This window comes from Poecilia reticulata, chromosome 16 (assembly GCF_904066995.2).
Source record: "Poecilia reticulata chromosome 16, P_reticulata-male-v2, whole genome shotgun sequence".
Lineage (NCBI taxonomy): Eukaryota > Metazoa > Chordata > Actinopteri > Cyprinodontiformes > Poeciliidae > Poecilia > Poecilia reticulata.
The window spans coordinates 32,417,379-32,441,128 of record NC_088845.1 but is presented as its reverse complement, the minus strand read 5'-3'; the positions used below and the strand labels follow the sequence as shown (position 1 = coordinate 32,441,128).

Below are 23,750 nucleotides of genomic sequence, written 5' to 3'. Positions count from 1 at the left end.
CGGTGAGTCTATGCTTTCATATTTCTGTAGGATATTTTATTTTGCGCATGAACTTTGATACATGATATTAAAGCTTGATTTAAAACACGGTTTTGGGCCGTTGTTAATCTTATGCCATGTATTGCTGGCATATTAGTTCTCGCTACCTCCTAGAGCCCCGTCCCCCTTGGCTGCCCCACACCCAGTTTTCCTGTGTTTTATTTAAAAAAGGAATATGACTTGCGCCAAGTCTAGAATCTTTAAAGATAACTGATGGGTGGCGACTTTCCGGGTTGTTTGTATGTCGTATTAGGTGAGACTGATACAAGCAGTCTTAGTAAAAGTCGTAATTTTCCAGGAGATGCTACCGCTAATGTAGCAAGCTAATATGGCTGCCTTGTATGCTTCAAGGAGGGGCTGTGAACAAAGTCAATAGAGTTTCATTTACAATTTTTATATCTTCGTGTCAATGTGGTAGATCTTAGGTGGCTGGTGACAGAAAAAGTAGATCTTGGTCTCAAAAAGTTTGGTTACCCCTAGTCTATTCTCTTTCTTATAACATCTCTGTTGGCTGCCCAGTTTCCCATTCTGTGTTCCTTCCAATCAGATTTCAGTATCTATTTGTTGCTGGACTGTTAGGAAAATACATTTAAAATATGCTAGTTTTTAAACTTAACTATATGTAGTTGGGGACATAAGTTTAATTATATTAATTTTAGCAACAGTTAACCTTAGTGCATGTGAAATATTAGATAGACCATGAATATTTTGAGAAGATTTTAATGTAGGTAGATTTGTAGGTTCAATTTAAAAATAACGACTGATTTTCTTAGCTTGCATAAAATCACAAGCGGTTCTGAAAAAGGGCCTTTACTGTAGAATGTCTTTTCCTATCAGAGGAAACAGATGTGCTGTGCTAGGCAGTTCACAAAAACAAAAGTAATGGGGAAAAACAGGATGGGAGAGATAACTTCTGTCTGTTTACATACTAGGTCAAATTCTTTGGTGTTTTCTATGAGGTAAGAAAAACACTAAAGTCTTGAGAAAACAAAACTAGTATTTGGGATATTATGGAATTGCTCAGGCAGGAAAACGAGCAAGGTCTAGGTGAAAAATAAATCTCTTTCTGGCTACTAGGGTCTTTGTTCAAATGTATAGAAAGGGAGGAACTGGGAGAAGATTCCAGATGTAACTGGCATGAGAACATTCTGTTTTGAGTGACCTTTGCTCTCTCTTTCATTTTGAATAGGTCTCCCATCCTATCCAAGTAATTTGAAACTGCTTAGAGGTTTAGAAGGAGAGGACACACCTTCCATGCATATATTAAAATTAGGAATACACCTCTAAATAAAAGTCTCCACTTCACAGCAGCAAGCCGAATTGCTTCGTTTTGCGGCCGCACGAGCAGTTCCCAAAGGCACCTTCTGTTTTTCTCCTGCCTTTGTTTTTTTCCTACCTTTGCTTTTTTCTCCTATTTTTTGTATTTTGTTCATTTTTCAACTTTTCTCAGGTAATTAATGTCTGTTTTATGGTTTGAACTTCTTGATGATTTGGGTGTGATGCTGATCTGTTTTTCTATGCATTTAATTGTCTGAATAAAACTCTAGATATGTCTGAAGTTGAATGGCGACTAGTTGTTATCTGTGTGTTTTCCACTGTGCACATGGGGAACTCTGGATTCGGGAGACTAGAGGAAAGCAACTAGCAAAGAAGCTTAACAATTTTAGTCCTCTAATTCAGGGGTCTCCAAACTTTTTCCTGTGAGGGCCACCTAACTTTTCCCTTCTCTGGTGGGGGGGCCGGAGTCAGTTTGTAACAGAAAGAGTGTACGAGTGTAGGAGTGCCTAAATGTAAAATTTTTTTTTTTTTTTCCAGAAAGCACAATCAAATAACCCTCTCTGGGTTCTTCACAGAAAAAATCCAGGAAAGATTATAGTCCGTATTTTCTGAACAATGATCCGCACCGGACTGTAAACCACAGCCCCAAAGTTTTTTGTTATTTTTGAAACCAGTAAACATACACATTTAAGCCGCAGATATCTCTGCCGCTCTAGGTTTTCCACAACGATACAGCAGCAGCAGAGGGGGCGGACACCCAAAATTTGAGTCATAACAGGTCAGTTGAATATCACATTTATTACGGTTGAAAAGGAAAAAGTTGCCAAGATTAGATTTAACTGAACTGATTAAGGTAGTTTCCGAACTGTAACTGTAACAGTAAAAGTGCTGGTCCTTCGTGTTGCTACTAGCATGTGCTAAATGAAAATGGGCACTTTCTTCTTCTTCTTCTTTAGATTTCAACAGCAGCTTGCATCCATTATTGTTGCACTACTGCCTTCTACTGGATCCTAATATCTATACCTCAAATTCTCAATGACCCCAGTATTATTTAAAAAACACGAAAAATCTTCTTTTCCCCTCAATGCCATTTAACTGATCAACAACATTCTCAAATTTCAATTCCCTATTAAAACCTAATTCCGTTTTAATGGGCGCTTTCTTCTTTTATTTCCAATTTTGACTTCCAATGATTCACTTCCTCCTAAAAAGCCCCCTGGTGGTTGAAGAAAAATCCACATATAAACGGCTTATGGTCCGGAAAATACAATATATGAAAAAAAAATGTTAATGCTCTCTGGTATTGTTCAGGCGGCCGGACCAAAGGTGGTCGTAGTTTGGGGACCACCGCGCTAATTTAACAAGAGGCAGCTCTTCCCCGGGCTTTAAGAATTGCTAACAAAACAGTATACCAATGAAAATATACCTTTAAACAATCAGCTCACAGATTCGCACCTCAATGCCTGCTTGGAGGCCTACAGTGATCTTATTGGATGGTTGGAGCGAATCACTAACCTAAAAGTTTTGATAGCAAAGCAGAACTCAGCAGCTTGCGCTGCTCATATTAATATGTGTGAAGATATTTTTATTTGCCATAAAATGACAGAGACTGAGAAACTGATTTGATCTTAGGAAGAATTAAAAATCTCTTTTCAAGGCAAAGTTTTTCTTAAGGATCTGGGGCCTCACGCATAAAAGAGTGCAGTTTTCACACTAAAACTTGGCGTACGGAAAAATTTTGAAAAGATTGGCGCACAAAAAAAAATCGGTGCACAGCCACGCATGTGTTTATCCTTTATAAATCTTAATTTGCAGGAAATAGAACACAGCTGCTGGTCCGCCTTGTTGCCTCCCTTAAATACATATGTAAATTAGTATGAATACCCGGAAGTCTTCCACCACGTGAAGCAATAACCATGGCAACGTCCTTATTCGTAGCAGTATAAGTATTTATAATAATAATAATTTTAGATTTTATGTAAAATTTGCTTTCAGGGCACAAGGTCACCTCACAAAAACAAAAATACATTTTAAAGAAAAAAAAGGGGCAAAAAATCCAAATAAAAAAAAATTTATAATAAAGAGATCGCGCAAATGCCTGTTTAAACAGCAGAGTGTCCAGCACGGATTTAAAGAATGACAGCGTGTCAGAGTCCTTTGAGTGGGGATGTGGACCTTTATTCTAAATAGTAGAATCATGTGTAGAAGTTGTACATTTACAGAATAAAGATGTTTTCTTTCCATAAAGGCGCATTCACAAAGCAGGCAGCTCGACTGAAGGATGACTGCAATTGCACCAGTACCGGTACCACACAGCTCCTTCTTTAAGTTTTGCTCAGAGCTCCACGATAATCAGTCCAGGCAATTTAAACGCTAGCAAACCATCATCAACATTTCCCAGCAGATCAATATGATCAATCGCTCCCTCTGAATCCTTCCAGTGGCGATGTTCTCCACCAGAGCCAAAGCTCTCCACAATTACATTGTGCCCCGTAACTGTAGCGCAGAGCACATGTGTGCCACAATTATGGCTGCGCAAAGGTGTGCCCCTTTGCACAGCTACTTATGTACGTGTGATTGTCTACACACCTTGATCACCTTAAAATAATCAAACCAGTTTGGAGTTAATTTGCCATAGATATTTTATGTGCTTCAGCGCACAGACCAATGCGTTGTATCTTTATGAGACAAAAACTGAGGAAATTTATTTTTTACATTCAAGTGAAGTTTTCACGTCCTTGTATTTTTTTTATTTTTTGTGCGTGTTAGGTTATTGTCTTAGGATAAATGCGGTTCAGTTTCATCGTTTACGTTTAAACAATAAAATATTAAAACCATGAAAAAAAAATATTTATACACGCTGACTTGTGCATAAAATACGGCGCCGCACATTTTTTGTGCGTACGCATACTCTATGCATGAGGTCCATGGACATTTCATCTCAGTTGCAAGCGATACAACCTCTACCTTCAGATTGTAGATTAAATGGCTGGAATTTGCCAAGAATAAATCAAAAATAGGCCATAAAAAATGACTTGTTAATGGAACTGAATTGAAGAGATCAACTCTATGATTTCATTGAAGCTTTCCTGCATAACGAGAGGAGGATGGATATTGTCTATAAAGAAATAAACAACAGGAGAGTATTATATGCTTTATTATTTCTTTTTTGGCAAAGTTGGCTGTACTGTAGAACTTTGTAGCTGTCCTAGCTGGCGGGCCGCCAGGCTTTACTGGCCCTCTGCCAGGCTAAGAGCTGCTTGCTTTGAGGGGTTTTTCTTGCATAAGCCTACTGAAAGAGTCTTTGCTGTGTTGAGCATTTCACTGGCAGAGCAGAACTATTCCTGAAAGATGGGTTTATAAATAATGGATTGAACAGGTACGAGTCTGGGAGCATGCATCAACCGCACCGCTAGCGCATCTACGCATTGGCCGCCTAGCACCTTGTCACATCTGGGTCTCTGAAATTTACCTCAGTAGAGACCACACACATCTCAAACAGCACACAGGCTCACCTGTTTCAGCATTCACATCAACCCCATGTGAGGACTCATGTTTCTTTGAAGAATTATTCATCAAAGTGCGAGTTTAAAAGCCACTACATTATCACTGATTTTGCAGTTCAATGTGAATCGCAAATAAAACCTACAGTTGCACTTTCAGACGTCCGCGTTGAGCATGCAGTGAGAATATTATATTTTGTGAACAAAGAATTATGTGTGGCCTGTGTGTTTACCTAACAAAAGTGGTCGGATTAGGTAAACACAGGTAAACAAGGTAAATGGGTAAACACAGGTAAACAAGTCCATTACGTAACTTGTAATGGACTATTACAAGTTACTTTAGCAGTGCTACTAAAGTTACTTTAGTAGTGCTACTAAAGTAACTTGTAATCTATCTTAGTTACTTCAACTAATCAACAAACGTAACTAAGTTAGTTTTTTGAGGAGTAATCAGTAATCTGATTAAAGTTACTTTTTCAAAGTAACTATGCCATCACTGGTGTTTGCATCTCAACAAACTGCCCAGTGCATGATTCTGTGTCTGCTGAAAAAGTTTATATTTGTTTTTTTGGATTAGCCACATTAGCGGCTGAGCAACATGCATGCTCGCCTCTTAGTCGTGCAGCACGTTGGTATCAGTTTAGGCCAGAGCTGCGAAGGCCTATTGTAATCATACTATTTCTTTTTCTTATGATTCTTCCACCCAAATGAATTGGCTTTTTGGGGGCTTTATCATTTTGAAAAACTCACCAAACTTGGCGGACGTGTCAAGTCTGCGAATATTTGGCTTTTGCCATATGTTTGGCTCTAAATTCCACAGTTGCGAGCCGAGCTGCAGCAAAGTCACTAGGATGCATCCTTATCCACCCCCAACAGGAACCCACAACAATCTTTGGTGGGTGTGGCCTAATTTCTCTACGGCCTAATTTCTATAGAATATTTTAAATGACATTTAAAATGCTTTAACCAAGCCATGCTTTAACTCAGAATTATGAAACGTGGTACACGTGTATCTTGACAGGACCTACAAAAAAGTCTCTAGGAACCATGGTCCAAACCCAACAGGATGTCGGCCATTTTGGATCAAAGCCGCTATTTACTCTTTTTTATAGACGTTGTATCTGATCAAACTCGTCCTACAGCTTTTGAGATTCAGACTTCAAACTCACTCAGCACACTTTTGAGGCATTGAAGGTCAAATGATATCGAAGGATTTTTCATACACCAAAGCATGTGGGCGTGGCTAAGTGTCAAACTTTTACTATTCGCCATGAAACATCAAGGTGCACATACAAGGTCACAGCTGCATCAGACTTCCTATGTCTCACTACAGAGCAGTCCTCATCACATTAACATGATCAACTGATGACATCACCTTAGCCACGCCCCCATCCAACAGAAAGTCACCCGTTTTTTCTGCTGAATATCTTACCTTTAGCTCTATGATTCATATGGGTTTCATCCTGTGCCAAGTCATGTACAATGACATAATGATGAAGTCTGTCAACACTGCCTGCTGGCTGAACCATATGAGCGTGGCCCAATGGTGAATTCCAATCCCTTGATGTACGCATACGATCGTTTCTACATCACACATGCATTATCCGATTTGAACCTAACTTTTTATGCATGACCTTTATGAATCTCTAAAGAGCCCAATAGCATTACAATGTAATTTGACTCCACGACACCACCTAGGTTAATGCATTAATATATCTCCTCACTGAATTAGCCGATCTGCACCAGATTTTTGGTGCATCGTCAGGGAGCACTGCCGAACGCATCTGCGCGCATCATCTGGCGGACAGGTGCGGGTACAGCGCAAGAGCGTCTGCTGTGGCTGGCAGGCGGCGTCGCCACAAGGCCGGAGCGGTGCTGAGCTGTGAGGGCTGCTCGACGCCACTTGTGGCTTTAATTTATTTATTTTTTACCATTTTTGTGGTGACACAATGCATCAAACTGAGCCATATCAAATGCTTAGTCTGCTTCAAGTCATTCAGAATTGCTGCATGCGGCCGCGCAGAGAACAGAAAAACTCATTCCTTAAAGCACATTCAACCAAGTACCACAGGGTGCTTATTAAAAACTCAATAAATGTGAACTGGAAAACCTACTAAAGCCATATAAGTTAAATCTCCCAGTTTGACCCTCTGTACCAAGCAGAGAGATGCGCAGTGCAATGGATTTAGTTCATTGTGCAGGGCCGGTCTAATGGTGTAGGAGGCAGAATTTGGTTTAGGGGCCCCTCTTGTTGCTAAGAACATCAGCATCTCTAGCAGAAGTTCAACATGGATTTAGTGAAATGTGGAAGGGAGTGAGAGGTAGTTTAATTGGCCAACCTTAAAAGCAATTAGTTATAATTGTAATTTACTGAGATATATTTATGAACAAACGGAGCTTAAACTCCCAGATTAAACACATGGCAACAGATCGTAGCTATGGTAACAAAACAATCTAATGGAGGAGTGCCGATCGATCGGACACCGATCATAATCAGCTGATTTCCGTGAAAAAGTGTATGACTGGTGATTGTTTCTTGTTGCCGATCACCAAAACCAATCACATTCATCTCACTTCGCAGCATGCGTGTGCAGCTGATCTCTTCTTTCCTTCACACAGCACAAGCACGCAGCAACAAATCCTGTCGTGAGGACCTATAATCCTCTGAGTGAATGGGGAAGTTAGCGTTTTGTGGCAGAAAAATACCTTGGGGGGTGAAGCACATCAAAATGCATCAACACAACGTATCTAATATGACATTAAAAAAAACAAGCACTTGACAGCATTTGGCTATATCAAGGCTCAATGGAGGAAAAAAAGGACATCCGGAGTGGCCAGGTAGCAGCGCACAACTACCAACACTCACCCAGATTAGCATCACGGTCAGAAAGCTAAGCAAATAACCCGAGTGTAAGACGTTGGGATCTGCTCTCGCTCTTGTACCGCCGCTACATGCTACTGGTTGTAATATTTCACAGATGGAGCGCCACTCAACCTCTACCATATAGTGAACTCTCACACCGAACGTCTGCTTAAAGCTGCAGCATGTAACTTAAAAAAAAAGAAAAAAAAAAAGATTTTAGATGAGTATTAAAATATGTCTAAATTAGATTAATTTATTGTCAGATAACATAGTATCAGACAGACAGACAGACAGACAGACAGACAGACAGACAGACAGACAGACAGACAGACAGACAGACAGACAGACAGACAAAAACTTTATTCATCCCTTTGGGAACAATACATCAATACTTAAATACATGTTTTAAATAATTTATTCCTGAAGTGAAAACTTAACAGCCATTCCAGGAGATCAGCAGTGATCTGTGATCAGCGGAGATCGGCCTCATGGGCGATTGGTATTGGAATCGGAAGCAAAAAACCGAATCGGAGCATCTCTACAATCTAACTACGAAGATTGTTCTCTTCACTTTCACTAAATAAGGTTGCCAGTGCCTTAAAATTGTAACCCTCCTGTTATGTTCGTTTCTGGTGTACAGCAATAATGTACCAGGATTTTTTTTTCCTGGGTCAATTTGACCCATGGAGTGTTTAATCATGCAATAGTGTCAGAAACCAAAAAAATCCTCCAAAACATTTTTGTATATGATTATTAACTCCAATAACCATTTCAATCAATATTTGTGCAATGACGGTTTTTTTATTTCTCATAAAATAAAGGATTATCGTATTTTCCACACTATAAGGCGCACCTAAAAACCTTCAATTTCCTCAAAAGCCGACAGTGCGCCTTATAATCCGGTGCACCTTATATATGGACCAATATTGAGCCACAACAGGTCTAGCAACTACGGTAAGCAGCAGCCAACTTCATTTTCTCCATAGAAGAAGAAGCGCGCGGTGCATGCTGGAATAGTTGTCAGAACGCTGGTTTCTTAATAAAGTTTTATAACACATTTAAAGCCAAATGGGTGGGGTGGGGGAAGATAGACGGAGACTGCGGCGACAGCGTGTCGGTTGGTCTGTGTTACCCAGAAAGCAGTTGGGCACAATTTCGCAACACCAACACCGTGAGTGAAACAATGACTGGGGCAGCCTAGTAAAGTACTCGGGGACGATTTCTTTACAAATGTGGATGTGTAATAATAGAGTACGGAACAAATTGGCAACCCAAACTGAAGCGCCTATTCTATGCGCCTTATAATGTGGTGCGCTTTATATGTGAAAAAAGTTTTAAAATAGGCCATTCATTGAAGGTGCGCCTTATTGTGTGTGCATTATAGTGCGGAAAATACGGTAATGACAACACATTTATACAAAAAATGGGATTTACTTTTTTTATGTCCACTGAAAAAAACCTAGACACAAAAAATAATAATTATCCTTGAAATTGATCTTTTGTAAAAAAAAATTTAGATTACATTTTGAAATTTTTTTTATTGTTATTTTTTTTTAAGGGATGATCATTATAATTGAACTTGTATACTGTTCTGGGTCAAAAACAAATTCACTCGCTAATTAAAATCAAGACAAATGAGTCATGCAGAGAGTATTTATGTTTTCCCCCAACTTCTGCTGAGTTTCCACTCAGTGTGGGTGGAGTTTGCCCATGGGAACATAAAAAGTTCCCGTCAAAAGTTGTATGAACACCTGCTTTCTGGTAGTTTCTAGTGAAGTTACTAGTGAAGTAAAGAGAATAGTGAGAAAGTGTGTGTGTGTGTGTGTGTGTGTGTGTGTGTGTGTGTGTGTGTGTGTGTGTGTGTGTGTGTGTGTGTGTGTGTGTGTGTGTGTGTGTGTGTGTGTGTGTGCTTGGTGAAATATGTCTCAGTTGCAAGGAAACAAATAGAATTGGACATGTTTTTACCTTTTTTACCCTTCAACTTGACTGCCAGGTCAAATTGGCCTGAACAGTATGTTATTTGTAGACGCACGGGGTGGTCCAAATGTGTAAAATGAACCATTTTCAATTTATATGTACCTATTAGGACAAATAGAAAAAGTTTCATGCAGAAAAAATACTTTCAATTATTTAAAAATTTTTTAACTTTAAACAGGTCAATTTGACCCGCAACATAACAGGAGGGTTAAATTTGAAATCTTTTAACTTATTTATGCTGAAACTATTAAATCAAACCATTAACAGTCTCAAACGTGTTAAAGTTCTATATCTGTGTCTTAAAATGTTAGTATTTTAAGACACTTTAGTTGAACTCTGTTCATTTGTCTAGAAAGTCAGTTTTTTTTTAAGGAGGTATGGATACGCAATCAAACTCTAATGCGGACCAAAGAAGCAAACCCTGGATCCACCTAAAAACCAGGGACTCGTTGAAGTGAACTCTGACACGGTGTGAATTCAGTGTGAATGCAAAAGGAGAAGAGACTGCTAAAAAAGCAGGAGGGCATTCTGGTCACTATGTCACTCTCTGCCTGTAGGTCAACGGAGGTGATGTGCCAGTTGCCATGACAACGGGTCTGCATGTAGAGTAAAACTGACTCAGAAAGCAAGAAAAAGCACAATATGAGTGATTTAAATTTGTTTTACACCAGTTTATCAGTTTACGTTCTATGTTTTGTGGTGGACTACAGCAGCTGTAATTTTTAAATCTTCAATAAACATCAAAAATTGACCAATTGCCTTGTTTGTAGAACGTGACAATATTCATTACAATCATCAATTAGGTTGAAATATTTCACAAAGTATAGAAGTCATGCTTTACAAAATTTTAACCAAAAGCAGCAATTATGTAATATGTAAAAATATGAATTCTCTTTGGATATAAATCTATAAACAGTTTGGTTTCTGTCAAAATGCAAGAAAGGACAATGCAAATTTCTCTTTTATATTGGTCAATATCAAAATATCAGCAATTTGCTCAGGTTTAGTTTAAGCCACATTTTATAGAAATCGGGTAAGAAATAAGGGAGTTACAACCATCTTTGTGACAGATTCCTCCTCATTCCGAATTGGAACATTCTGGTTTTGTGGACATGACTAAATGACTCATAGTAATGGCAACTGCAAGAGTGCTGCGTTAGCATTAGCGGCTAATAATGCCATCACTGGCACTGTGATGTAGTTAGTTATTTTAACTAACGACAGCTGGTTATAATGTAGTTATAATATATTAATCACAGATGGGTTGGCATGAGGTAAACTGTCTCAGTCACCTCTGGTTGGCGTCAGCTGCTTTGCCACTAAAACAACTTAACTATAGTTGCTTAATAACTGGGCCACATCACCACCTATTTACCTTGTAAATATTTTTATGCTGCATTAAACAGATAACACCAAGAATATTATAGACAGCGCAAACTTGAAGCCGTGAACACTTACAATGGTTCAGGAAGTTCTGTGCAATTGTGATATTGGAATATCAAATGTGCGCTATATCAATCAGCCCTACTGTCATGGCACAATTCTTTCACCAGACTGTTTGAAGCAGTGTCAACAAAAAAAAGGTTGGTGGTAAGTAAGCACAGACTTAGCACATAATCAGGGTAGTGAAAAAGTGTAGTAGTTGAACAGAAGAAGTTGAAACCACCCAAAATTCTGGAGAAAAACAAAAACAGAAAATCAAACAATGGATTTGAGAGCAAGAAGTTAGTTACCAATCTCTTTGGCTGCCTGAATAAGGATCTTCAGTTCCTGACTGGCAGCTTGTTGCTTAGCTTTATCCTGATGCTCAGAACAAAAATGAACAATCTTCTGCCATGTCAGGCCTTCCCTGGCAAACAGCTCTTGTCTCTTTATACGCTTGGCCTGGAACAAAAGAGAACATAATTACACTCCAAATAAAGAGAACAGAATTCATCGAACTGCAGGAGTCCCAAATAACCAGCACTTCACTTACAACATATAGCTGGAAAAGTCTAGTATATGAAGTCCAAAAATATGAATATTCTACAAAAGTCTATGTATTTTGCTAATCTAAATAAAATCAGAATCAAATTTATTGGCCTAGTATTTTTACATACAAAAAATTTGACATGGTACTGTTGTAGTGCAGATCATTGAACTTAAGGGGATTTTTTTTATATTGGAAAAAAGTAGAAGTATAAATACAAGAATGACAATGTTGTATAAATAAACTTAAGCTAAAAATAAATTAAGAGCTACAGACTAGCAGTGTAAAAACTAAAGGAGTGGGGTTACTAAGCTGCCTTAGAGGAGGAGGTTGGGTCAGGGGGCTGATCGGGGATAAAGGTGAGGTGAGGGAGCCATGATAGTGGAATGACTGCATCTGCTGGTTAGGAGGAGGATGTACTAGGGGAGAGCACTGGGGCAGAGTAGACTTAGTGATAATGGTGGGTGTAGCATAACGGCTAAATCTATTGAAAAAGTTATTCTGGGCCACCACATCTACACATAAATTAAGGTAATTTGTGAAAGTGGTTCATCCCTTATAGGTCTTCATCATGAGCACCCCCAGTTTGTGATGTTGAAACAGTTTCTCAGGGTCTCCTCTGCTTCAGGAGTACATCTTCTGATGGAACCTTTGGACTACTGGGGTGTACTTGGCTGTATGTACACCAGGTTGTGGTCTGATTTGCCCAGTGGGGGAAGGGATATAGTCTAGTATGCTTCTTTTACATTGGTGCACAATAAATCAATTACCCCATTTGTCCTGGTGGGACAATTGACAACCATGGTGAAAAGCCGCCAGAGTGGAATCCAGGGTGACATGATTAAAATCTCCAGATATTATTAAGAGGGCTTCAGGATGTTGCAACTGATGTTGTGCTGTGACACGTTGTATCCTTTGACAGACAGCAGGTGGCTCTGCCCTCGGAGGGATATAAAAACAGATGGAGATCACATGACTGAACTCCCGGGGAATAGAGTAGGGACACAAGCTAACAGCCTGTGTCCCTACACACAGGACACAGGCTGTCCAACCAGATCAGAACAACCTGATCTGGTTGTTAATCTACATTAACAACCAGATCAGGGCAACACAACTCTGCCTTGACTGTGACATGGACAGGACTACACCAGTGGTTGTTAATGTAGATGATCAAACCGCCACCTCTGCTTTTTCCACATGCCTTCAGATCCCCATCAGTTCTGGCTGCTGTAAATCCGCACAGAGCACAAATCCGCAATGGTAGCGTCTGGTGTGCTGTCAGTTAGCCATGTCTCCATCAGGATGAACAGGCTGCACTCACGACAAGTCTGCTGATTCTCCAATACGGACATCTCATCCATCTTATTGGGTAGTGAGCTGATGTTCCCCATGATCACAGAAGGGAAGTGATGGTTAAAACACCTCTGGTTATCGGCAAGCCTAGCAGTTAGCTTAGCCCCAGCCTTGCAGCCTAGAGCCATTCCGGCTCCGCTGCAATGGCGTGCCTCCATCCATTCGGGCTCTTCTTGAGAGCCAGCAACTCTTCTCTTGAATAAGAGAGAGAGCTGACTCTTGTGTATGCTCTTGCGGTTTCCATATATATTTAAAACGAACGGAAAAAAAAGGACAAATAAAGTTAATACTGCTGAGGAGCGACTGGAGTTGCTGCCATTACCTACAGTGCACTCCATTCTGTTTCAACCTCTTCTCATTAGAGTTAAATATAACTGAAATATTTGCTACCTTTGACAGAAAAAGCTTAAGTCTATCAAAGCAATATAGCGAGTTTTGCTAGTTGTGATTTCCAAGGCATAACGAGGCAGTTCAACATGATTCAGCCAAAGTAATGAAATAATAAACTGCAGACTGATTTTTACTGTTAATGTGTTTCTTCACTTTGAGCAATGAAAGTAAATCAAAGGTGTTACATGTCTTTTGCTTTAAGTATTTACTTACTGGAGGGTTTTGTTTTTGTTTGTGCTGCAGAGCCACAGCTAACTTCTCACTACAGTGGCTGTTGCTCCTCCTACACAATGAACCAAACCATTGTTCTAAAAAGAGCTGGAGGGGGAACCTAAAAATTGTAAAAAATTTCTTGGATGAATGGCAGATTTATTGAATTCCATGTTTCCTTTACCTTTTCATGTTGATATTGTTTAAATGCAAAGGTTTCTTCTATGATTTCTTTGGAGGACACATTTCTAGACTTTTCCAAGATTGGGAGGGTTGGGGATTTCTGAAAATCCCAGTACTTTCTGTCCAATTTTCTTTGGACAGATAAGTTTAAAACAGGGCTGCTGTAAATGCATATTTTAATATTCAAGTATTCTATTGATTATTCTTACAATTGATCACGTAATCGTATGAAAAAAATTTGAAAATAAAATATTGGTAAATCCAACAAAACAGCAGTGTTACTATCCGATATCAACATCAGTCCAATTTCTTATATTTGAGCATCCCTAACAATTACTTTTTCTGAATTTTAGAAAACTAACTTGTAACAATAATAGCTCATTTTCTAACCTGAAATTAACCTGAAGAAAAGTTATACAAAATTTTAAGTTATATATATTTTAATAATAAAGAGGCAGGGTCAGAATAGGCAGGCTTTTCTCCTTTTAGATTATGTATTCATCTTCAGTCAATTTAATAGATGAACTCTCCCCTTGCCCAAACATTTATAGCTTTTGTGTCCATCTTAGCAACAAGATTTGACACCTTTGTTCCTCACGCACAGAAGCTTATCTACCAGCTATGTATCACCACAATGCGCTCCACAATCCATTTGTTGAGACCGGGATGATATAAAATAAATTTTCCAGTTCGATCATAAAGCTACGCATCTAAAGCACAGTCTCCCGCAGTGTTCACTCTGTTCGCTCACCTGCATAAATACACCAGCCGCGCTCTTCCCTGCTGTTCACTCTTCACGGCCACCAGCCAGCTTCGGCAGGAGATAAGCTGCCATACTCCAGGCATCGCACCAGTCATTTTAAGGATGCCTATTGGTCCCCCGAAAACAATAAAAACCTGGATATCCTCAATAAATAAAATCCTCCCAGACCAAACCTTAAAATTTGACGAAAGCTAAGCTAACGCTTAGCTAACGCTTAGCTTTCGTCAAAAACTCTTAGGCGGAAGTGAGAGCACTGTGCAACGCAAATAATGACCCAGCCAGAATACTGTGCACTAAATAATAAAACATAATTTGCTTCGAGGCAGATAAATTTTCCTCAAGGAATTTAATAATCGAGGTACTTGAATCATCGTTTCAGCCCTAGTCTAAAAAATGGTTGTTTTTTTTTACACCAGAACAGAGGACATGTTTGGCATAAACCAGATGAAATCTGGTAGATGGTGACATAAAGCATCACTCTCAAGTTATCAAAGGGTGCGTTCACACTGCAGCCTGAAGTGACCCAATTCCGATTTTTTGGCAATTCCGATTTTTTTGCCGGGGCCGTTCACAGCCAGTAAATGCCTGTATGCGTTCTGCAATGTGAACGGGCAAACGACCTGAAAGTGTCCTGCATGCGCAGTAGAGGGCGCAAAAGCGTCAGCATTCTCAGTGTTCTGCCAACCGCCATAAAAAGAAGAAGTGCTCAGTGTTTGCGGAAGTAAACATGGACGCTAAAGGTGGAGCTAAGCTTACACATTTGAAGTTGCTATCCGGCCAGAGCAGCATATTAACAACTTAATCCTCATTATTCTCCGTCATGATTGTTGTTTTTCTTCCCGCTTGTGCGTATCAGGATGCAGAATAGTGAGATTTGTTGAGAATCAATGACGTTCAGTTCGGATGAATGCGGCCTGGACGTTAGATCGGATTTGAATCGGATACGTATTGGATATGGGTCACATTCGAAATAGAATCCGACCTGTGCTGTTCACACTGCCATGAAAAGATCAGATACAGGTCGCATTATGTAAAAAAAAAAAATCGGAATTGGGTCACTTCAGGCTGCAGTGTGAATGCACCCAAAGCTACAGAAGAGAGTAAGGCTCGCTATAGAGGGTCTCTAGACCCGAATCTATTTCCTCATGTAGTATGCACATTTCTATTGATATCAAATTGTGGGGAAATGGTTAGTCTCTGGTCTTTATCTGTAAAAACAAAACAAAATTTAGAAGAAAAAACAAAAGTAAAAAAAAAATAATCATTTTTCATACCAGTCTGTTTTAAAAGCTAATATTCCAACAAAGTTTACCTAAAAATATTCAAGAAAAGCCTAAAAGGCTTTATTTTCACATTTTAAATTACAACTCACATGCACAGCAGTTCTGCAGAAGCCAGTGTTAATGAGCCTAACATTTTATGTTTTCTTAAACAGTACGTCATTAGTGTAATAAGGTATTAAATCTAAGCAAGTCTCACAGTTCAGGGCTCATAGGCCAGGAAAAGCATTAACACACTGACTCCACTACATTCAGTATCTGAATACTTTCTAAAACTAAGCATTTTAAACTAAGCACAAACTGGGAGATAATCTCTGAGTGACTTCAGCCATCTTTTCCCTGGAGAAGCACTTTTTCTGCTTAGCAGATTTAATGAGAGCTGAGCCAGGTAAAATAAAGGTCTGCATACTGCCCCAAATTCCATTTAAAGTGCCAGGCAAAGTCTCAGAGAAATAAATTAGGAAAGAGACAGCTGGTTTTAAAAAACCCACGGTTCTATAAATACAGGAAGAATTACATGCACAAATTCTGGGTTACACCAATAGGTTGAAACGTCGATTTTTTACTCTGCAATGACTCTTTAGGTAGCTAGTTGACTAGTCACAATTATATGACAAAACAGTCTTTTACAAGAAGATGGAAGATGAGGAGATAGGTAAATTCACCAGCTAATTATCACATACGTTTTGGAAGGAAACAGTACCGGAAGTGGAGTCAACTCAGCAAGAACCCCACCATCACGTTTCAGCTGAGAAAATTAAACACTTTTATAATCACTTTGAGGAAAACTTTAGGTAAAAAAAACTGAGTGAAATAATGCCTCCAAAAGGATCCAAGACCGAGGTGAGACCAGATGAGGAGTTTGTATCACTTATGCAAGTCAAAGAGTTACTGAGCCAGCAGAAGGAAATGTACATAGAGTTGCTTCGACAGCAATAGGACAATTTCAAAGGCTTTGCTAAAATCATTATGGATACTACAAACACCAGACTGGACAAGTTGAAACGAGAAGTGTAGGACATTAAATCCAGCCTGCAGTTTACACAGAAAGGTGTGGACGACATCAAAACAGAAAGCTGTTTTGTAAAAACCTGCTTTCTGGCGTACGAGGTTACTCATTGCAGTCGGACATATTTAGAATTTGTGATAGCCTGTTGGCAATCACTGATAAGATGGAGTACTTGGAGGGTCACTCTAGGAGAAACAATCTGGTTATTGACAGAATTACTCGTTTGGCAGTTGACTTGGGCTGAAACGTAGGAGAAAGTGAAGACAGTTCTGTCTAAAACATTAAACCTGCAACATGAGATCAAGATGGAGAGAGCTCACCGCACTGGGAAACCCAGAGGAGACAGACCCAGGCCAATTGTCGTCAAATTCCTGAGGTACAAGGACAGATTAACTATTTGCAGTGCACTTAAGGGATCCAAAATCTACATTAACGAAGACTTCACAGATGCTGTAAGGAAGAGGAGGGTGGAATTGATGCAGGACTTAAAAGCAGCACGTAAAAGAGGGGACATCGCTTATCACCATTATGACAAGTTGATCACCCATCCCTGCTCGAGTACCCCAAAATTACTCAGTGACGTTTAAAGGACAACCAGGTATGTACTCTGCACCCAGCGATACCAATTATTAGCCAAATATACAAATATTACCATGGCAACATGGCAATATTACCCCCATAGCAAAAACCTGCTACAGATCACTGATTATGAGGATGTGGAACTGACAACATTTTGGTACAGCGACTATCATCAGCAAAATATTGAAAATGACATTGATCCTGATTTTATTTTTTACAGGTATCAATGACAGTTCTCACTATTACACTGATGACCAGTTCAACAGCAGCACTAAAACTGAACATAAGCTTTCAATAATTCACTTTAACAGTAGAAGATGGTACGCAAATTTCTACAACATCAAACAGAACCTCCAACAACTCACACTGACTTTTAGTATCAATGCATTTTCAGAAACATGGCTCAAAATTGAAAAGGGCATGGACTTTGAAATTGATGGTTATGAAATGGTTTGTAAAAACAGAAAACAAAAATGATGGTGGTGTAGCTCTTTTTGTGTAAAAGTACATTAATTATAAGATGATAAAAACAATGTCAAGTGTCATGGATAATGTTTATGAAAGTGTGACTATAGAAATACTAGTGGAAAAACTAGAAAAATTCTGAAGAAATTTAAATAAGGCCTGCTGAAATGTGCCCATTGCTTAAGACCCAGCATTTTAGCTATCAGTATTAGGAGTTATACTGCCATGCTTGACATGGTTCACCACCAAAGTGCAATGACTGAAGCATTTGCCAGGTCAATCACCATAATGCTATGGCTGACATGTTTTCACTGCTACAGTACAAGGACTGAACCTGATACACAGTGAAATTCTGTCCGGGACTAACGACTATAACGACTATAACCGTTGAGAACCACACTCACATGTGGTTCTCAGCGCCCCCGAGCGCTTTTGCCAGGAGCGGTGTAAAGAAAGGCTGGCCGACATTAGGCGTTCATAAATCAGTTCAACCTTGAGCTAAACGCAGGTTACTCCGCGGAGCTCGGGCCGGGAGCGGTGGAGAACAGCTGGCCGAAATTAGCGTTCAGAAATCGGATCAACCTTTAGTTAACTCTGCGCCCCTTACTCTGCAGAGCGCGAATATCCAACTTGAAAACAACTTCACTGCGGTCAGTAACGCAAAGAAAACACCAGTGTTCTGACTAGTTTGTTTTGGTCTGTGAACACCATAGATGGCGCCGAGCGACGTAAACGTCATACGCTGTAATGTCAGCTCCAAAGCTCTATTGGGTGTAGAACAATAGGTGCCTGCCATGCATTACATGGGAGGCATGTAATGCATGCTCTTCCCTATGTAATGCTAATGGAATGCCCCAAAAAAGAAAGAAATAATAAAGAGGCATTCTATTGGGTGTAGAACAATAGGTGCAATAGGTGCATCAGTCACTGCCTTCCAATGCATTGCTAGGGCAGGCCCCAATAATAAAGAGAGAGCTTGTTGGGTGAAGACCAGTAAGTTCCTGCCATGCATTGCATAGCAGGCCCTAATAAGAAGAATGTCTATGATTTTTATTTAGAGCTCCTGGATCAAATATAGAAATATTCAATAACTGGGTGGAAGAAAAAATTATAAAGTTTATCAAAAAGTTGCATTTATCTGTGGGGATTTCAACATTGATCTTCTAAATCTAAATAAACATAAAATGACAGAAGAATTTATTAATACCATGAACAGTCTAAGCCTGTATCCGAAAATCGCCAGGCCCAGTCGCATTACATCGCACTGTGCAACATTAACTGATAATATTTTTACAAATTTTCTTGAAAATAGTTTAACTAGTGGAATATTAATAAATGACATGATGGATCATTTACCAGTGTTCACAGTCTATGACTGTAACTGCAAAAAAAACTGATCAAAACATCAGATCACAATACAGACGGGTTAGGTCAGAAGTCATTGAAGGCACTAAAGCTGATTTGATGACATATAATTGGAGATTAATTTATAGAATAAATGATGTGAATTCAGAATATGAAGAATTTTTACAAATATTTAATAATTTAATAAGAACTGCCCAGTTAAGGAAAGTAAGATGAAAAGCAGGCAAAAAAAAAGAGTAGTGGATTACAAAAGGAACACAAAATGCATGTAAAAAGAAAAACTTTTCAGGGAATTTATAAAACATAGAACTTCTGAATCAGAAAGCAAATATAAGAAATATAAAAATAAGTTAGCTAACATTATAAAGGCATGTAAAAAGGAATATTATAAATTATTGGATAGTCATAAAAATAATACTAAGGCAACATGGAATATTTTAAATAGTGTTATCAGGAAAACTTCTAACAGTAACAATTATCCACAGTATTGTTTAGATAATGACCAGAATATTACCAATATGAAGAGTGTTGTAAATAAATTCAATAGTTATTTTGTGAATATATTACCTCACTTAGCAGAAAAAATACCTGTGGTAAAAACAGCAACTCATCTTTATGTTACAAGTTCAATGTATCTTAACCCCATAAAAGAGAAAGAAATCACTGAATAACTGTAAAAGTAAAGCATCCACTGACTGTGATAATCTAGACATGAAAACAATTAAAATGGTAATTGAGGGTATCTCTAAACCAGTGGTCCCCAAACTACGGCCCGCGGGCCGGATCCGGCCCGCCTCCACATTTGGTTCAGCCCCCTGAACAATACCAGAGAGCATTTAGATTTTTTTTCATATACCGTATTTTCCGGACTACAAGTCATTTATATGCGGATTTTTCTTCAACCACCAGGGGGCTCTTTAGCAGGAAATGAATCATTGGAAGTCTGGTTACTTGCACGCCAACATTGAGCCCACAAACAGCAAAATGAGTAACAAACAGATCAGATGTCTTTGGAAAGTTTCTTTGCAAAGGGGAAAAGGCCCAGAGAAGAGACAGGAGAATGGATTTATCCCGGACCGGTAGGTGAGTCCCACATTACAAGCCGCTCTGCGTAACATGCGGCGACCGGCTGCTAATGAGGCAATGAAACTTAAAGCTGCTTCGCCACGTAGAGACCAAGCAGGCTGTGGATATAAGCAACACTTCGGGTGTCATTGTCTCTCATCACCCCCAGATCAGACCGTCTGGTTGCAGAGAAACAAACTCAGGGCTCCCGTTAGTCATCATCGTGAGTTAAAATTTTCACGAAAGTAAAATGTTCGTTTTTGTGGCGCTTCTGTATCTTATTTCAATGGGATATATAAAAGTTACCATAGCGACCAGAGTCAGAGCGTTTGGGCAGTGGTCGAGAGGAGAGGAGTAGAGCTTCGGCCGATTCTCCAAACTTCTGTGACCACAGAGCTGATAAAAGTACAGGTTCGATCGGTTCGTGCTCTGCCACACGGCACGAACCGATTCCAGTCACGAACATCCCGATTCCAGAGGATAATTCAGTAAAACCCCCAACATAGCAGGAATTTAGAAAAAACAAACACGGATGGCGATGTACAAGCAATAGTGATAGTTTGTGGAGTCATTTTAAGAGATAAAAGACGTAATAAACGGAACAGGCGGTGGATGAAAGACGACGGGAGCAGCCACTCTACTTGCTGCACTATGATTTGGAGGTGAATATGTTTTTTCATAGTCAACATTTTTAACTGAATGAACATAATAATGACCTTTTAGATTTAATAAACATTTCCACATATGATCTCCGATATCCACCGGACTCTCAGTTGCGCGATATGTCAGCTGTTTGGGATTCCCCTCCGTCACTGCGCTTTTTGATTGGCTACCTGTCACATTCAGCAGGTTGTATTCTTGTTTCCAGTCAGGGAAAACCCCACAGGCTGCGATAAAAGGGCCAAAATTACCCAAATGGGGCATATTCAGTATTTAGTGGGAACACCAACATGCAGAAGCCTTATCTGACTGTTCATCCCACCTCCCCCTCCTTCTCTCCCGGGCCGCAACAAAATGTCCAAGTCTTGACCGGTCCACGGTAATAAACAGGTTGGGACCACTGATTCAGCACATGCTAGTAGCAACACGAAGGATCAGCACTTTTATTGTTACAGTTACTGTTCGGAAACTACCGTAATAAGTTCTGTTAAATCTAATCTTGGCAACTTTTTCTTTTTCAACCCTAATAAATGTGATATACAATTGACCTGTTATGACTCAAATTTTGGGTGTCCGCCCCCCTCTGCTGCTGCTGCATTGTTGTGGAAAACCTGGAGCGGCAGAGATAACTGAGGCTTAGATGCGTATGTTTACTGGTTTAAAAAACAAAAAAAAACTTTGGGGTTGTGGCTTATAGTGGATTTTTACTGTGAAGAACCCAGAGAGGATTATTTGATTGTGCTTTCTGGAAAACAATATATTTTTTATATTTAGGCACTCCTGCAATTGTCTTTTTCTGTTTCATTTTTTCTGTTACAAACTGACTCCGGCCCTCCACCAGAGAAGGAAAAAGTTATGTGGCCCTCACAAGAAAAAGTTTGGGAACCCCTGCTCTAAACCATTTACTTACATTTGTTAATTTATCATTACAAACAGGACAATTTCCCAACAAAATTAAAATAGCAAAGATCATACCGATGTATAAAACTGGCAATAATCACCTCTTCACAAATTATAGGCCTGTTTCTCTTCTCTCTAAGTTCTTAAAAGTCTAGAAAAGCTTTTTTGAGAGAATGGAAAAATTCATAGAAATACATACACTACTTTGCAGTGATCAATTTGTGAAAATGGGAGATTTTGAATCTGACTGGAGATTGTATGTGGGGTACCTCAAGGGTCAGTGATGGAACCAGTTTTATTTAATTTGTATATAAACGACATAAGCAAAGTGTATAAAAATTCGTTATTTGCTGACAACACAGATATTTATTCTAGTCTCTGGTGAAAACTTACAACTTCTTTCCATAGTCACCTCAAAAATCAGCAATTTAAAGAAATGGTTTGACAATAATAAATCATCACTAAATTTAGACAAGACCAAAATCATGGGTTTTGGGAACTCAAATTCAAGTTCAGACAGCGGGTCTAACTCTAGAAAGGGTTAAAAATGTTCTTGGTGTAATAGATTACAAAATCAGTTGGAAAGCTCATATTAAACATTTTCACAAGGTCCCTCCCCCCGAGACATGACACAGATGTACTTATGTAAAGGTTAAAAGTTAAGAGAAATGATAAAAGATAGATTTTAGTGTCCAATCATGGTAATTGATATTTAAGTATAATGCAAATACCATGTCTTTTGCCAAATTATTTTATTAAATGGTTTCCCCAGAAATTATACAAAATGTCAAGTTAAGGTTAAGGTGGGTATCTGGTTTTTCTAAGCAAACGATGTTTGAGGAATTAAAAGTTCTTCAGTAATATTTAATTGTACTTTAGACAAGATTGAATACTTATTATGAGGGAGAGATATAATCTGCTTTTCTGGCCTCACCTTCAGGTCATTCAGCTGCTCCGTGGGTTCCTCCCTCTTGCTGACATTAGAGAAAGAACGAAGAGCACCTGTAAGACGCGGAGGAGACATCGGTCCCTGTGTCTCGTCACCGCAGCTGGACTGGTACTTCCTAAGACTAACGCAGAAAATGCACACAGAAATAAGTTCACATGGTAGTATGCTTGAAAGCACAAACTTTATCTATTAAACAAGCGCAACAAATGTCTAATAACTGCTTCATTGGAAGAGTTGTATTAGACAACTAATACAGTGAGGATGGTTATTAGAAACTGTCCTCGCTCAGTGTTCCCCGGACACCAGGATGTCCAGCTATCCCACACTGTGTTGAAATAAACAGACATGTGGAGTGAGGAGAGTTCAGGAAAACCCTTCCAGATGAAACTGAATTTCCTGAATTCAAAATCCTGCTAAAGAATGAGGAGTCAAAGTTACTTGTTCCACGTCTAAAACGTTCTAACTTTATCAGTCAACTTTAAAGCCATCTGTTTTCGCGTTTTATTGTCTGATAATTCAGTTTAGATGTCACCGTGTATGTTCTGTAACAACCCGAATATCGTGCAGCATGTGAGCTGTTACCGCTGCTAAGCTAGTCCTTGTCCGACATCTCCGGCTAATCAATTTCTTTAACTGACTTAAGCACCGTACATATAACAAGCTGCGAGGAGTCGAAGGAATTTTAACTCTGATCACAGGGTGTGATAGCACATACTTCTGTAACATTACCTCTTAAAGTGCTGTTTGAAACTAAATTCGGAGACAGCGAGTCTATTAGTAGCCTACAGGCTGCAGTCAACAGAAGTAGCTGTGCGCACAGAAAGGTGGGTATTGTAGTTTAACGTAACGGAAGTATAAGAAATTGTCTTTAAAGAACTACATTTCCCATACCAGTGACATTGTAGCGTCATCTCACCAGGATGCATTGAATATTTACACTGGATTTTTTT

The 23,750-nt window shown here is 39.2% G+C and overlaps 1 protein-coding gene across 4 annotated transcripts in view; it reads right to left on the bottom strand.

The window, feature by feature from the left end:
• The window catches only part of ascc3 (activating signal cointegrator 1 complex subunit 3), a 368,031-nt gene extending 344,382 nt beyond the window's left edge, over positions 1 to 23,649 (bottom strand). For 2 of the 4 annotated variants that reach the window (XM_008432855.2, XM_081597178.1), the window contains exons 1-3: positions 23,530 to 23,648; positions 22,786 to 22,921; positions 11,394 to 11,544 (exon numbers count right to left, since the gene is read on the bottom strand). In XM_008432855.2, the coding sequence (XP_008431077.2) occupies positions 11,394 to 11,544; positions 22,786 to 22,875 (241 nt within the window). In that variant the 5' untranslated portion in view covers positions 22,876 to 22,921; positions 23,530 to 23,648. Of the gene's footprint in view, positions 1 to 11,393; positions 11,545 to 22,785; positions 22,922 to 23,529 lie in introns of those variants that run through there. The other 2 variants (XM_008432857.3, XM_008432856.3) reach the window with 2 other exon arrangements.
• Between the last annotated feature and the right edge of the window lie 101 nt (positions 23,650 to 23,750).